This window comes from Lepus europaeus, chromosome 3, assembly GCF_033115175.1.
Source record: "Lepus europaeus isolate LE1 chromosome 3, mLepTim1.pri, whole genome shotgun sequence".
In the NCBI taxonomy this organism is placed as follows: Eukaryota; Metazoa; Chordata; class Mammalia; order Lagomorpha; family Leporidae; genus Lepus; species Lepus europaeus.
Genome location: NC_084829.1, coordinates 17,061,747 through 17,076,911, shown reverse-complemented (window position 1 = coordinate 17,076,911; position 15,165 = coordinate 17,061,747). Strand labels below are relative to the sequence as shown.

The 15,165-nt window shown below is 50.3% G+C and overlaps 1 protein-coding gene across 1 annotated transcript; it reads left to right on the top strand.

The window, feature by feature from the left end:
* Positions 1-342: 342 nt before the first annotated feature.
* On the top strand, positions 343-14,658 carry TRIM38 (tripartite motif containing 38). Its single transcript, XM_062184960.1, has 7 exons — positions 343-448; positions 2,100-2,542; positions 4,688-4,783; positions 7,889-8,119; positions 8,926-8,948; positions 9,044-9,156; positions 9,409-14,658. Exons 2-7 carry the CDS (start codon positions 2,132-2,134, stop codon positions 9,930-9,932), a joined length of 1,398 nt encoding a protein of 465 aa, XP_062040944.1. The 5' UTR covers positions 343-448; positions 2,100-2,131; the 3' UTR covers positions 9,933-14,658.
* Positions 14,659-15,165: the final 507 nt, after the last annotated feature.

The window sequence follows — 15,165 nt, the reverse complement described above, 5'->3', positions numbered from 1 at the left end:
AAGGGTCGCCACCTTTCCTGCTCACAGAAGGCCGCGGGCTCACAGCACAGCTCGGGGGTCACTGATTGGTCCCTTCTGTCGCTGCTGTGAAGGCTGGCACTTTGTCCCGCAGTGTCCCCTCCTGAGGCCCAGAGCCCGCGCCCCGCCGCCCCGCCCGCGCTCTCACAGGCCCCGCCCCCGCCCCGCCCCCCGCGGGTTCCCCTCAGCGCGCGCCTCCCGCCCCGCCGTCGGGGCGTCGGCTTCTGCTCCAGGCGGCTTCCGGGGCTGGCGGGGCACGTGCGGGTGCGGCCTCCGGCGCAGGGCGAGGCCGCGGAGGGCAGGGACGGGCAGCGGGGGCCGTGGGCGGCGCTGCGGCCGTGGGCGGCCTCGCCCTTCCCGCGCTCGGCCCTCCTCAGCTTTCGGCGTCGTCCGACCGCACAGCAGCCTCCTGAGGGCTCCAGGGTTTCAGGTGCGTGAGGCGCGGGGCGGCCCCTCACCCCCTCCCCGGGAGCGTTAGAAAGAGGGGGCGTCCTCCTCAGGAGCCCAGGGCGCCCCGCCGAGAGGGCCCTGGAGGGTAAACATGCGAGGAAGGAACCTGAGGCCTCCGAAGGAAGTGGGGGTGCCTGCGGGCCTGGCTTAGAGGAGACCAGAGCGCCCCGCGGCTGCAGCCCAGTTCTTGGCTTCAATTCCAGGCGGGGTCCATGCCCATACCCCTCCCGAGGGTGGTCCCCTTAACCTCTGTCCCAGACAGGCTCCCAGGGTGGGGGCGGGGAGCCTCAGGGCTCGGAGGCCAGGGGACTGGCGTGTCATTGGCGACTGTCACCCTGCCACCCCTGCTCCTGGGGCCAGGGCCTCCCTTGGTGGACCCCAGGGTCCCACAGAGGCCTCCCTGCACCCTGGGGGTCCTCAGACTCTCCTGCTCAGGCCCCTGAGGTTCTGGGAGTCAGAGTGAGGTCCCAGCCTGCGGGAGAGACCCTCGTGGGGCGCTGCAGCCCGGGCAGCTCTGGACCAAACCCTCTGTTGCCCTCTTGCCTTACTGGCTTCAGAAGTTCGCAGAGAGGGGTTATGGCAAAAGTTAACCAGTTCTTCGGGTTCCTGGCGCTGCCTTGGTGACGTTCCTCTTCTGGATGCCACTTCCTCAGCCTGGCCTCTTGAGCTTTCCTGGGGCCTGGGTTGAGGGGCGGTCAAGGTGGGCTGTTCCGATGGAGTCCTTTATGGACGGTCCGGGTTACCTGAGTGTTGCTACCTGGTACACGGAGATAATTCGGCTTCTGATTACTCTTGGTGCCCATTAGTTTGGACAAGGTCTCACTGTCCACCGTCTCACTGGCCCTCTGAGCTCTCTTGCTGCGGTTTCTGTTTCCTGCCTTGCTTCTGCCTCTCAGCACTTGGCCCGAGTGAAGTTTTCAGTGCTGTTCTGTGCTAGGGCTTCTTGTGGTTGGCAGCTGAGAAACGGAACTTTAAACTTTGTTTGATTTTCATTCAGTGAAATTTCAGTGACCACATGACAGTGGCTACCACATTAACCGTGGCTATTAAGCATCTTTTAAATTCCAGTCCTTTTCTGTGACATTATACTTCCTGTTTCTCTTTCTAACCTTAAGGCCAACTGCATATTTGCAATTTAAAAAAGAAAAAAAGAAGTCATCTCCCTGCTCTTTTCAGCTTTTAATCAACAAAAGCCAAGCTACAAGAAGATGACAAAACTAGGGATCCCAGAAAAGAGAGAAATTTGTTTCTGCCTGATTTCATGGCAAGAAGTCTCCAGTCAAAACCAAGAAACCTGCTTAACCATCTTCCTTAGCTCCTATTTTATTTTCCTTTAATAGGCCATGCAGTTAACTTGGAAGAGGGGAGGGGGAGGAATATATTTGGGACCACTGATCCACCTTCCCCCAGCTGGCCACTCTAATAATAAGCTGTCCTGGCTTCGTGCGTTGATTCTCACCTCTGGTGTATCCAACAGGCCCAGCCTAATTTTGTTCTACAACATTTCCTCTTTCTATAGAGAAGACTTAAGATCCGGGGAGACTGGGCAAGCTAGCTCCTTACGCAGATGCTTCACTGGGGTGGATTTTCATTACTGGGGAGAACTCAAGCTGTGTTTTCTCCACCTCTAGATTTAATATTGAATCTTCTCAAGTAAAAAGCCATGACCTCGGCGCCCAGCACCAAGAGGATGAGGGAGGAAGCCACCTGCTCCATCTGCCTGAACTTGATGAGCGACCCGACGAGTGTCACCTGTGGACACAGCTACTGCAGCCAGTGCATCGTGGATTTCCTTAACAACCTAAGGCAGTCACAGGTGTTGCAGAACACGTTCCCCTGCCCCCAGTGTCGAGCCCCGTGTTCCAAGGAGAGCCTCCGGCCCAACAAGCAGCTGGGAAACCTCATTGAAGCCATCAAGGAGATGGAGCAGGGGATGTCATGCAAAGAACACGGGGAGCAGCTGCAGCTCTTCTGTGAAGACGAGGGCCAGCTCATCTGCTGGCGCTGTGAGCGGACATCCCAGCACCAGGGGCACACCACAGCTTTGGTGGAAGATGTGTGCCAGAAGTACAGGGTGAGTTGGTGGGCTGGGCTCTCAGGCTGTTGTTCCTCAACCACGTGAGACTGTTCACCTGCGTCTAGGATGAGGACCCTCAAATCCAGCTTCCATCATGCCATTCTTGTGAAAATTAGTTTATGGTGGGCGTTTGCCGAGTTGAGTGCAGACCCCCATCCTGCCTTTCAGTATGTCAGACCCCTGACCCCCCGGACATGTGTTACAGGGACTTCTCCTTGCTCTAGAACGTGTGTTCTCAGGCTAAACCTCTGCATATTTTCTTGCCTCACATTGTGTCCATAATTTGGGAAGCCACGGTGTGCAAAATTTTCTTAGTAGGGCCTGAAAATACAGGAACCCACCACCTCTTGCTGTCAGTTAGTGAAGAGAAACCAGCCAAAGTGTCTGTGACTGCCCAGGTTCTACCCCAGTTTTTTTAAGGATTTATTTATTTATTTGGAAGGCAGAAACACAGAGAAGCAAGGGAGAGAGAGAGAGAAGGCGGGGCACAAGTCTTTCATCCGCTGATTCATTCACCAAATGGTTGTAATGGCCTGAGTTGTGTGGATCTGAAGCCAGGAGCTTCTTCCTGGTCCCCCATGCGGGTGCAGGGGCCCAAGGACTTGGGCCATCCTCTATTGCTTTCCCAGGCCATAACAGAGAGCTGGATCAGAAGTGGAGTAGCGGATAAAGTCGATGCCTGCAGTGCGTGCATCCCATATGGACACTGATTCGAGTCCCTGCTGCTCCACTTCTGATCAGCTCTCTGGCCTTTGCAGCCATTTGGGGAGTAAACCAGTGGATGGAATACCTCTCTTTCTCTCTCTCTCTCTGCCTCTGTCTCTCTCTAACTGCCTTTCAAATAAAATAAACAGAACTTTTAAAAAAAATACCATAATATCCCTTCCTCTGATAAACTATTATTCTTTCATTTAAAGAAAAAAAATATGAATGAAATTTATGTTTAGACTTGGGTCCCCTCACCAAGACTTCTCATTATGTATATGCTAATACTCCAAAATCTGAAAAATTCTGTAATTCGAAACACTGTGGCCCCAAGCATTTTGCATTAGGGTTAACCAACCTGTAGTAAGAAAAGGAGCTGCACAAGGTACATGTTAACAGGCTTGGGGATCACATGGTTTAAGTTAAAATCTTAGATCTCTGGTTCACTAGATGGCCAATTTTGGATAAGTTATTTACTATCTTTATACCTTGTTTTTTCTCATCTGTAAATGGGAATAATAGCAGCCCTATGTCCCTAATACACATACCTAGAGACTTGTTATAAGTGTTAAAGACATTAAATTATGTGAAGCTTATAACAACTCTTGGCATACATATATATATATGTACATATATATAATATATAAATATAATAAAGGAAATACATGTCTTTTGCTAAAATAATTACATGGAGCACTTTGTATACAGTCAAGAAATAAAGAGTATACTTGCTGAGTTTACTCAAGGTAGAGTTTTTTTAAAAAGCATTGTCCACACTTAGCAATTTAGGTCAGCTTCAAATTGCTTTTAGTGAAAAAGTAAGAAACTATTTTGAAAAATAACCTCAAAGCTTGACATGAATGCTGAGGTTTTTTTAAAAAAAATTATTTATTTATTTACTTACTTATTTACTTATTTGAAAGAGTTACAGAGAGAGGCAGAGGGAGAGGGTGAGGTCTCCCATCTTCTGGTTCACTACCCAGATGGCTGCAATGGTCGAAGCTGGACCAATCAGAAGCCAGGAGTGGCTTAGCACGTTATTTTATAAAATATTTTAGGTGATTGTTGTCTTGTTCTGTTTGTAGCTTTTCCATGACAAGATGAGTGGGGGATTGTAGCTCAGGCTCTGGGTCAAGAGATGAGGGTGGAATCACAGTTCTCAAGTCTGCCGGTGATGTCGCTTGGGCAAGTCTCCTAACCCTTTCCTGAGCCTCATTTTTTGCAGCATAGAAATGATGGTAAAATCTTACCAACCGTTCAGGTTGCTAAGGAGATCAGTATGTTACTGCTATGCATCCTCAACACATGCCCTGGCCAAGCATAAGAGCTTGATACATACCCACTGTTACTCTAACACATCTTGGAGGCAGGGATTCCCATTAGTGCCTCAGACAGAGCTGAGCTGAACAGATTTGACTCACTCAGTGTTCCCTTCAGGAAAAGCTCCAGAAAGCTGTGACGCAATTGAGGCAACTCGAAGAGGAGTGTATGGATCAGAAGAAGGTCATAACAATGCAAATAACTGAATGGAAGGTACAAAGCTGAGATCTTTGATATTATGCTGTTTTCTGTTCTGGAGTTTAGGCAGAAGAGAAGATTGGGGCAAAGGGTAATGCTGGTCCATTCTCATTAAACCAGATGAAATACATGAAACCCAAAGAACCCATTCTGTGTATACCCCACTGTCCACATCCCTGAGCATTTACCAACAGTCCTTTCAGTCTTTCCACAGTGATTGTCGGGGATTCCTGATGCCTCAGCCAGCGAAGCAGCTCCCTAGAGCTGGCCTTACCTGGGTTTCTGATTTTAAATACTTCAAATGACCTCCCTGCTCTGCAGGCCCCAACCTTACTGCTGTGCAATGTTTACCCTCGTTCAGGGTCTGGCTGGCAGCCTTATGGGTGCAGAAGCACTCGGCAAACAGGCTCACTCCAGGTTGAGGTTCCTATCAGTCAAGCTCATGAAGCTGCGAAAGGAGGCCTATTGGGCTTACAAGGAGCATAATAATGCTTCCAGAACTTACACATTTGCAACTGCAAACTATGGGATCTCTCAGGTTATTTCCAGGGCTGACCAGCCTCTACATTTTTGAACACACATTCCTTTCTATAAATTTCTGGAAGCGACCAGTTTGCAGTCAAATCTCGCAGGCCAGTGAGCCATTTGGCCGCTTTCAGGGTCCTACCCAGCCTCTGCAGTGATCTGTGTGTGGTTGTGGCACCTGAGCTCCCAGAGGACACCCTTTTTTCCTTATTTACCCTTTATTTCCTTTATTTCTGGGATCGTGGGCAGTGGTGAAGACCACAATGATAACTAACGTGTATGGAAACCCCATTTGATACAAAGATAAACACTGCACCTGTTTCCTGTACAAAAATTCCCCTTCATTCTCAATCAAAGATCCTCCTATTACAATATCAAGTCATCAAAACGCTACTGGGATTTAGAAAGTGCTGATGGAGATTGCAATTCTGTAGATCCTCAAATGAAAGCTAAGTCTTGTAAAATGTGTCATTTGGTTTCTGTCAGTCTCACACACAACCCTGGCCTGCTACGTGAATACTTCTCTGTTAATCATAATAATATCCCATCTCTGGAGTTGCTTACAAGCTTTGGCTTCAGGAAATGTCCTCAGGCCCAGAGTTACCTTCTTCTGTCTGAAATGAAGCCTTGTTTTTATCCTTGTAATTGATAACATGTTTGAACTTAGTCCTAGTTCCACGATTAAATTATCCAGCACCTCTGGCCCCGCCCATCTCCTGTGTCTTGGCTGAAGAAGGAAATTAATCAGACAACTACAGAGAATGCAGACAACCTCTCCCACATGTGTGCCTGCCTGCCAGCAATGACTCTGCAGCAGGAAGCTGGGAAGGTTCTTCCAGCATGAGTGACTCATGGGAGAATAATGTCACATTTGCTGATTAGACCTTTTCAGTTCCTTTTTTTGTTGTTGTTAAGTTTTTTCTTTTGGTTGGTTTTTAAAAAGATGTTTTTATTTATTTGAAATGCAGAGTTACAGAGAAAGATAGAGGCAGAGAGGGGAATCTTCCATTGGCTGGTTCGCTCCCCAAATGACTGCGATGGCTAGGGCTGGGCCAGACCAAACCCAGGATCTTGCAACTCCATCTGGGTCTCCCATGTGAGAAGCAGGGACCTAAGCATTTGAGCCATCTTCTGCTGCCTGCCCAGTGAATTGGCAGGGGGTTGCATCAGAAGTGGAGCCGCAGGGACTTGAACCTGTGCTCTGGGTTTGCCAGCATCTTAGGCGGTAGCCTAACCCATTGTACTGCAACACCTGCCCCTCCTTTTCTTTTTGTGGTAAAAAAACATACCATAAAATACACCATTTTAACTATTCCTGAGTGTTACACTTAGGTGGTATTAAGTATTTTACATGGTGAAGCAGCACCACCGCCATCCATTTCCACTTTTTCCATTTTCTAGACGGCACCATTTTATCAAGTGATTACTAACTCCTCAGTCTCCCTTTCTCCCAGGATGTGGTAACCACGATTTGATGAGTATATTTTATCTCTGTGAATTGAACTATTCTAGGTACCTCACGAGTGGTCTTCAAAAAGTTCATGGAACATATTAATTATAGAAAAAACTATGCATGGATTTTTTTTTTTTTTTTGACAGGCAGAGTGGACAGTGAGAGAGAGAGAGACAGAGAGAAAGGTCTTCCTTGGCTGTTGGTTCACCCTCCAATGGCCGCTGCGGCTGGCGCGCTGCGGCCGACGCACCGCGCTGATCCGCTGGCAGGAGCCAGGTGCTTCTCCTGGTCTCCCATGGGGTGCAGGGTCCAAGCACTTGGGCCATCCTCCACTGCACTCCCTGGCCACAGCAGAGAACTGGCCTGGAAGAGGAGCAACCGGGACAGAATCCGGCGCCCCGACCGGGACTAGAACTCGGTGTGCCGGTGCCGCAAGGCGGAGGATTAGCCTAGTGAGCTGCAGCGCCGGCTATGCATGGATTTTAAAAATGTTTTGCACCAAAACAAACTTATGTTTTAATTCTATTTTCCATGAACTTTTTTAAGTTCCCTTTTGTAAATGAAATCTTAGAATATTTGTCCCTTTTTTTTCTAGCTCGTTTCACATAGCAGAATACCTTCAAGGCTCATCCATGTTGTAGCATGTATCAGATTTTCATTCGTTAAAGCTGAATAATATTCCATTGTATCTATAAACTACATTTTGTTTGTCCCATCATTCAAGGTTGGATATGTGGTCTTTTCTACTTTTGACTATATCCTTCCTCCCTCTCTCCCTCCCTTCCTCCCTCCTTCCCTTCCTCCCTTCCTTCCTTCCCTTGAAGGGCAGAGTGATAGAGAAGGAGAGACAGAGAGAAAGAGAGGTCTATCCACTGGTTCATTTCCCAAATGTCTACAACAGCTGGGGCTGGGCCAGATTGATGCCAGGAGCCAGGAACTCCATCTAGGTCTCCCATGTAGGTGGCAGGGGCCTAAGTACTTGGGACATCATCTACTGGGTACATTAATGGGCAGCTGGATTGGAAACAGGGAAATTGGGACTGGGTCCAGCACCTGATATATGTGGGATGTGGGTGTCACAAGCAACGGTTTAACCTGCTGAGACACAGTGTTGGCTCCTGACCATACTTTCTTAACTCCAGGAGAAGATAGAGATTCAGAGACAAAAAATCCGCTGTGATTTTGAGACTCTCCAGAGCTTTCTACAAAAAGAGGAGAATTCTTACCTCTGGAGGCTGGAGAAAGAGGAGAAGCAGGTTTTGAAGAGGCTGCAGGATGGTCAGGCCAGTCTGGAGAAGCAGAGCCGGGAACTCAGGAGCCAAATCCAGGGGCTGGAGGAAAAGTGTCAAAGCCAGGCCCAGAAAGTGCTGCAGGTGAGGCTGGGGGAGGTGCAGGTGGGGGGCTGGCGTGGGTGCCTGCCTTCGCTCAGCAGTGGCACACTAACGCGGGGGTGTGCATCCGTCTCAGCAGGATGGACTCTTTCATTCACAGGACCTCTTTAAGTTAATTAGAAAAGCCTCCTTCCTCTGAGTGCACGGAGTGGCCAGGCGGACCTTGGGATAATTTTACCACTGTTTGCCCCTGGTCCTGTGTGCACAGAACCCTGATTGTCAGCTTCTCTCCCAAAGACTCCTCCAGGGGCCAGTGAGTGATAGATAACCTTTCCTTACTCTCTGGTAGAGCTCTTGCTCCAGCGCTGTGCTGGGGCCTTCTGACACCTGCAAGGATCCTCCCGGTTAAGGTAAACAGCTGGAGCTGTTAGTTCTGTCCCCACTAATGGGATGGTTGTTCCACTGTAAGGTTGAGAGTGTAGCACGGCTGCTCCACCACCACGGGACACCTGCAGCCGCCACCTGGGTGCACGTCTTGCCAGGGGGAGCCAGGGCAAAGCTTGTGGCCCTTTCCCCAGGTGGCCCGCATGCTGGTGCTGTTGTCGACACAGCTGCTTCCCATGGGTTTCATCCGGGACAGTGGGAGATGCTGAGGGCGATAAGCACCCTGTCACACTGCATGTCCTGGGGGCCAGGGCAGGAACCGTTCCCTGGAGCATCCGTCCACATCTAAGGCTGGGGTCACCCTGCTTCTTTGGAGTGAGCATGAATGGAGGACAGCACCGCGTGCCAAACCCTGACACCTGAAGATGGTGACACACTCACCGTTTGCTTTTGTGTCTTTACAGGATGTGAAGGGCACGCTGGACAAGTAAGTCCTCCTGGTTTGCAGGAGGGGTGCGGGGAGGACGTGTGCAGCTAAAGGGAATGCACTACTCCAGGTATCTCTGGCCCTGCTTCCTCTAGGAGCTGGGCTGTGAAGCTGGAAGTGCCAGAGGTCTTCTCCTTGGAGGTTCTTACGGCGTGCAACGTTTCTGAGCTTTACTTTGATGTGAAGAAGATGTTAAGGAGCTATCGAGGTGCGTGCACTCAAACGTCCCTACGTGCTGGGGGTGGAAGGGACCTAAACAGTAAACGCGCTCAGCCCTTGTCCCGAGCAGGCGCACTGCTCTAGGCCAGGTGCAGCTGTGATGCTTTCCCTCGTCAGTGTGCTCGATGCTTCCATGGGTGCTGCACGCTGGTTATCTGGTAAAAAACGAGTAGCTGAGCATCCACTTTAGGTTAGAAAAGCGACTTTTGGGGTTTCTCTGGTTGTGGTTGTCTTTCTGCAGTCGATGTGACTCTGGATCCAGTTACAGCCCATCCTGAACTAACCCTGTCTGAAGATCGGAGGCAGGTGACCCGGGGGTGGCCCCAGGAGAATCTCGCCGTGTCTCCCAGGAGATTCAGTGCCTTACCCTGTGTCCTGGGCTGTGAGAGCTTCGATTCAGGAAAGCATTTCTTTGAAGTGGATGTGGGAGAAGGGACGGGGTGGGATTTGGGAGTTTGTATGGAAAGTGTGCAGAGGGGTTTTGGCGTAAAGCAGAAGCCGCAGTCTGGCTTCTGGGCCATCAGGCTGTGCAGGAAGAGAGGCTATGTTGCACTCACCTTCCCCCAGACTCCTCTCTATCTCAGTCAGCAGCCCCTAGTGGTGGGAGTTTTTCTGGACTTTGAGGCCGGAGTTGTATCTTTTTACAATATGAGTACCGGTGCCCACCTCTTCACCTTCCCAAAGGCCTCCTTCTCTGATACTCTGCGACCCTATTTCCAGGTGTATCACTGTTCTCCTTTGTTCCTGCCTCCCCCAGGTGAGTAGGACAGGCGCATAGTCTCCTTGTTGGCTTCACCAGCACAGAGGGTATAATGTAAGTCCCGTGAGGGCGGAAATTTGGTTTCTCCTATTCCCTGCTGTTCCCCCAGTACCTAGAACTGTGATAGCTTTTAGTGGATACTGCTACATCTGCCCTGAACTGCCGGCTCTGGAGACTGTCAGGCTGTCACGAAGATCAGGTCAACAGTGAGGGTCGCAGACTGTCCTCCCCGCCTGTCCCTCTGCAGCAAGCCCAGGGCTTGGACTGCTCTGGGGTCCTTGAGCAGGGTGTCCCCAGAGTTAGGGATTCTTCCAGCTTGGCTGACACCATTTTAACTCCTGAGAGTAGGGGATGAAAGGAGGCCGGGAGTGTCTGCCCACCGCATAAAAGAGCAGGAAAAACCAAAATAGCAGCGGCTCCTCCCTCTGTGCACCTGGTCAGTGATCCTCAGAGCTGCCCTTCCTGCAGGCTGCCGGACCCCCTGAGTCTCCCTGGGGAAAGAGGCAGGCAGTGATGGGGGAAAGTTCCAAGTGGCTTGAAATTATATGCTTCAGATGGAAGGCAGATTACCAGCAAAAATGGACTTTGGTGGGAAACTCAGTACCGGAAGAGAGCAGGAGGTTGGTCTTTGGCAGACGGCTGGAGCCAGCCCTCTGATGTCTTACGTCTCAGGGAATAGTCCTTGCTGGAGTGATTGTGGGCTGTCTTTGTTGTGATTCAGATGTGATGTGGAGAGACCTTGACTGTCTACAAGTCTAGTCTGAAAAGTAAATGCCCACCACACCTAAGTTATTACACCTCAGTGGGCTAAGGACAAGACCTCATTAAAGTCAGCCAATACGTAAACAGTGTTACTGGTGACCAAAACTAGTCACAAATTTGCTGGATAGTTATTATTCAGAGTTGATATAAAAATGGATGTTTGCGAGGTCCTCTGTCTCTCTGCACTAAAGGAAAGGCAGCAGGAGTTGTTCTGGATGTCAGGCGTGTGTGGGCCAACCCCTCTGTCCACACGGAAGACATAGGGAGAGTCAGACCACTGCCCAAGCACCTGCTGCCTCCACCACCTCACACACACACATACGGAGGACAAGAGAAAACACTGTTGCCTCCTATCCTGCAGACAACACCAGAGAAATCCACATAACCAACTTTGTTTAAACGTGCCTTTATTGACCCTTAGTTTTCCTATGTGTGCCACCCGGAAACCAGCCCCTCTCCTTAGCTTTGTTGCTTCTGTAGAAAGAAACGTCTTGTTCTTCTGTTAAGATGCAAGAAAAGCCAAGAGTTCTAACCACCCCACTCTGTCACTCTCCTTGGAGTGCTCTCATGAGTGTGTGATGCTTGTGTTAATAAACTTCTGTTTGCATGTGTTTTGTCATTCTGCCCTTTGTTAGGTTTATGGGGTTCCAGATGAACAACCTAAAATGGGTAGACAGACAAGATTTATCTTTTGTTCCCACATGAGGAACCCGAGTCTTACGTGGTCAGTCCACGTAATTTCAGCACGCTGACTCAGTCTGGGACTTAGGGCACACTGGTAAGTGAGGAACCGCACAGTCGTGCAGGACCAATGAAGGCACAGTCTGGATCTCAGAAGCTCGAACTCCTGGAGTAGTGCAGTCCTGTCTGACCCAAGGGTGGTCTCGCTCAGGAAGGGAGGCCGCCCTGCCGCTGGCAGAGTCTGGAGCACTCCGCTCAGGAGATTCTGTAGTCCTGAGTGCTCAGTCTGCAGAGCAAGAAAGAGCAAGCATTCAACTAAAGAATCTTAGAAATTAATAAAAGAAACCTTTGAAACTCTAAGGAAGGATGTGTTAAAGATTACCTTAGAAATTGGTTGGGATGCAAACAAATTATAGAAAGATAAAGAAGTACCTGTGGTCCTTAGAGGGAAATACAGCTAATTAGGTAATACATCGGCTTCTTTAATGAAGGTTTTTTAAATGAAGAAAATAGAGGGGCTGACATTGTGGCGTAGCAGGTAAAGCTGCTGCCTGTGATGCTGGCATCTGAAGACACCCAGCTGCTCCATTTCCAATCCTGCTCCCTAATAGTGCACCTGGGAAAGCAGCAGAGGATGGCCCAAGTGCTTGAGCCCCTGTATCCATGGAGGAGACACAGAAGCTCCTTCCTCCTGGCTTTGGCCTCACACAGCCCCGGCTGTCGTGGCCATTTAGGGAGTGAACCAACAGATGGATGATTCTCTGTCTCTCCCTCTCTCTAAGTAACTCTGCCTTTCAAACACAATAAGGATATCTTAAAAAGAAGAAAATAGAAACTTGAAAGAGAGGTAGAACAGAGAGGTCTTCCATCCGCTGGTCACAATTGCCGGAGCTGCGCTGATCTGATGCCAGGAGCCAGGAGATTCTTCAGGGTCTCCTGCGTGGGTGCAGGGGCCCAAGGACTTGGACCATCTTCCACTGCTTTCCCAGGCCATAGCAAAGAACTGGATTGGAAGAGGAGCAGCCGGGACTAGAACTGGCGCCCATGTGGGATGCCGGCACTTCAGGTCAGGGTATTAACCCACTGTGCCACAGCGCTGGCCATTCATAAACTTTGAAGACTTCTTACATGCATGAGTGTCAAGTTTTCGTTATACAAAATAAACATCTTTTAATTCCATTTTCCACAAACTTTTTGAAGAATCCTTTCACGTGTATGACGCTGCAAGACTTCTCTGACCGAATCCAGTCACCATGGAGCAGAAGTAGTGGGTAGGGTAGGACTGAGCCAATTTTAAGGTTTTGTTGAATTGGTGCAATACGAGAGCAGGAAGGCGAGAAAGGTTAGGCAGGAAGGCGAGAAAGGTTAGGAGATGGTGATGACAATGACTGCATAAACTAATGAGGATCATCAGGCTAACTCTGGGGGATCCAGCAACAGGCCAGGAACTGAGGAGAGGACAGGACTCGGAAAGAGGAACAAAGCCGAGGGGTTGGGGCCAGAGGATGCCAAACTACAGGGTGTGATGAGCAGGGGAGTGCAGGGGTGAAGTTGAGTCTGCAGAGGAAGAGGTGCTGCCGGTGGGAGCTGATTCCGGATAATGCTGAATCCCAGGCGCTGCGGTGGGGTGGCTCACCCACGCTGAGCAGCTCTTAGCGTCAGTGTGCAAAACGGCCGCAGGAGCTGCCCGTCAAAGCCCAGATGCACAGGCTTCACCTGGGACCTCACTGTTCTGAACTTGGCAGTGAGACCCGAGACCCTGCATTTCCCATGGCCACTGCAGTGATCTTCCTGCGGATGCTTCCAGGGCTCAGAGGGGCAATACACAGGGCAGATTCCTCCTGCAAACTCAGAGTCCATCCGGTCTGAGGCTAAGAATGGGGAGAACACCACAAACTAGTGGAGAAAGTCCTATGACGGCCAGTGAGGGAATGAGTGGCAGGGCTGCGGAGGCTGGCCTGGGGGTGCAGCAGTTTAAGTGTGGAGGTCATAGTAGGGAGCTGGGTGCTAGGGCACGGTCTCACCTCTGAGCCCCAAGGCAGAGTCCCTCATGCGGGATAGAGCTCACAGAACACCACTCTGGAGAGCTCCCGCAGACTCAGTCCAGGCCTGGGTGTACAGGGAGACCCCAGGCCCAAGAGGGTTGATCATTAGAAGGGTGGGTCTGGAGGCCCCTGTGTAGGGGAGAGGAGGTGCTTGTGCCCAGGTGAAACTCAGGAGGCCCCATCTGGGGAAAGCCGGGGGAGGGGTGTGTCCTAACAACCCTCACGCCCTGGCACAGGACTGAAAACCGCCTCCCTGCCTCCTGGGGCTGGCACTTAGGCTGAGCTCACTAAGTGCGGAGTTCCATCGGTTGTTGAAATGCACCCTGACTCGGTCCCCATGAAGAAGAGTGCCTCCTCACCCATTATCTCTACAAACTCACATGACAGGAGGCACTCTTAAGCACTCTGGGAGCCGTTTCAGGTTGAGGGTCCCTTCCTGCCTCTTCGGAAATCCCAGTGACAATGGAAAGGAATCAGATAGAGAGATCAAGGTCTCTAGGGTCTTGGGGAGATGTATCAAGGGTAAAGTTTTGGACTGAATGAGCCAGCGCCATCATCAGAGGAACTGCTGTCTCCACAGGCCTCTGAGCCCACGGGTTGTCATGAGGAGGAGATAGCCTGGGCCGTGGCCTCCATCCCATTAGGGCTTCCATGGGACCCTGGAGGTTGTGTCACTCCCCCTCCTGCTCAACCACTTGCTGGTATTGCTGCCCCCATGCTCCTGCTGTCACACATGTGTGTTCCGTGTGGATGGCAGTGCAGTGCAGCACAGTGTGGCAGCAGGTGCCTGGTCCCCAGTGTTCCAGGCCAGGGTGGCCGGTCTAAGCACGGACTGAGGAGGAGGCAAACTGTGTAGGTTTTGGAGCCTCCCTTAGTGCATTCAGTATATGAGGGCAGAGGGGTGCCTTCCTTCACTTGTACCTGGAGCACTCACATGCCTTCCTTCACTTGTACCCTTGCATGCATTCAAGCACACTGGCCCATCCACTAATTTTTCCAGAAAAAATCTTTCACTTGCTTTGAAGTCGTCTCCTAAAACTCCACAAACACCAACCTCAATATTTTCATGAGACCTGCATTGGAACAATAGGACAGAGAGCGACACTCAGTTTTGTATGTTTCTGTTGTAATGGAACGTTTACAGCCAGTGAATCATTTCTAGTCCTTTTCTGCTAAAGCTTTGTGGTATTTTGTGTCATCTTCAATTTTGGTTCTTCTTACTGCCTTTTGTTTTTAAGTGTTTGCTTCTTTCATCACCAGACCAACAAGTAGGACGCAAGAGTGGGTTTTACAGTCGGGTGCTGACTCCTGGGGCAACTTCCTGCTTCACTCTCAGCAAAGTCAGAAGCATGAAGAAGAGGCTTTGATCTGGTGGCTTCCGGTTCTTCTCTTCCGGCCCCCAGCACCCCTCCGCCCTCATGTATTGAATGCACAACTAAAATTCATTCTTTCTCTTTTGTAAAAACACACACGAAAACGTGTTTTTAAATGCACCAAAGTTTTTTAGGTAAATGTCAGGTCACTTTTACTATTTCTTTGCAAAATACAGCGTGTCAGCATAGAAACTCACACTTTGTAAATTCGATTGCCTACAACTGGTGGCTCGTATTGGACCCGGATTACGGAGCGTGGTTGTAGTGAACAAGGTACCTCCCCTGTGTGTTCCATTTAGAGAGCATTAGCTCATGGCACCGAGGGCCAAGGAAGCCGCTGAGGAACTGACATGTGCCAAGTAGGACAAGGAAGTGTG

Bases quoted from the DNA above. Each gene is read 5' to 3' on its own strand.
- TRIM38 (XM_062184960.1), top strand. From the start codon at position 2,132: ATGACCTCGGCGCCCAGCACCAAGAGGATGAGGGAGGAAGCCACCTGC. The intron at 4,784-7,888 runs GTACAAAGCTGA...TCTTAACTCCAG, and splicing joins TGCAAATAACTGAATGGAAG to GAGAAGATAGAGATTCAGAG. The intron at 8,120-8,925 runs GTGAGGCTGGGG...GTGTCTTTACAG, and splicing joins AGGCCCAGAAAGTGCTGCAG to GATGTGAAGGGCACGCTGGA.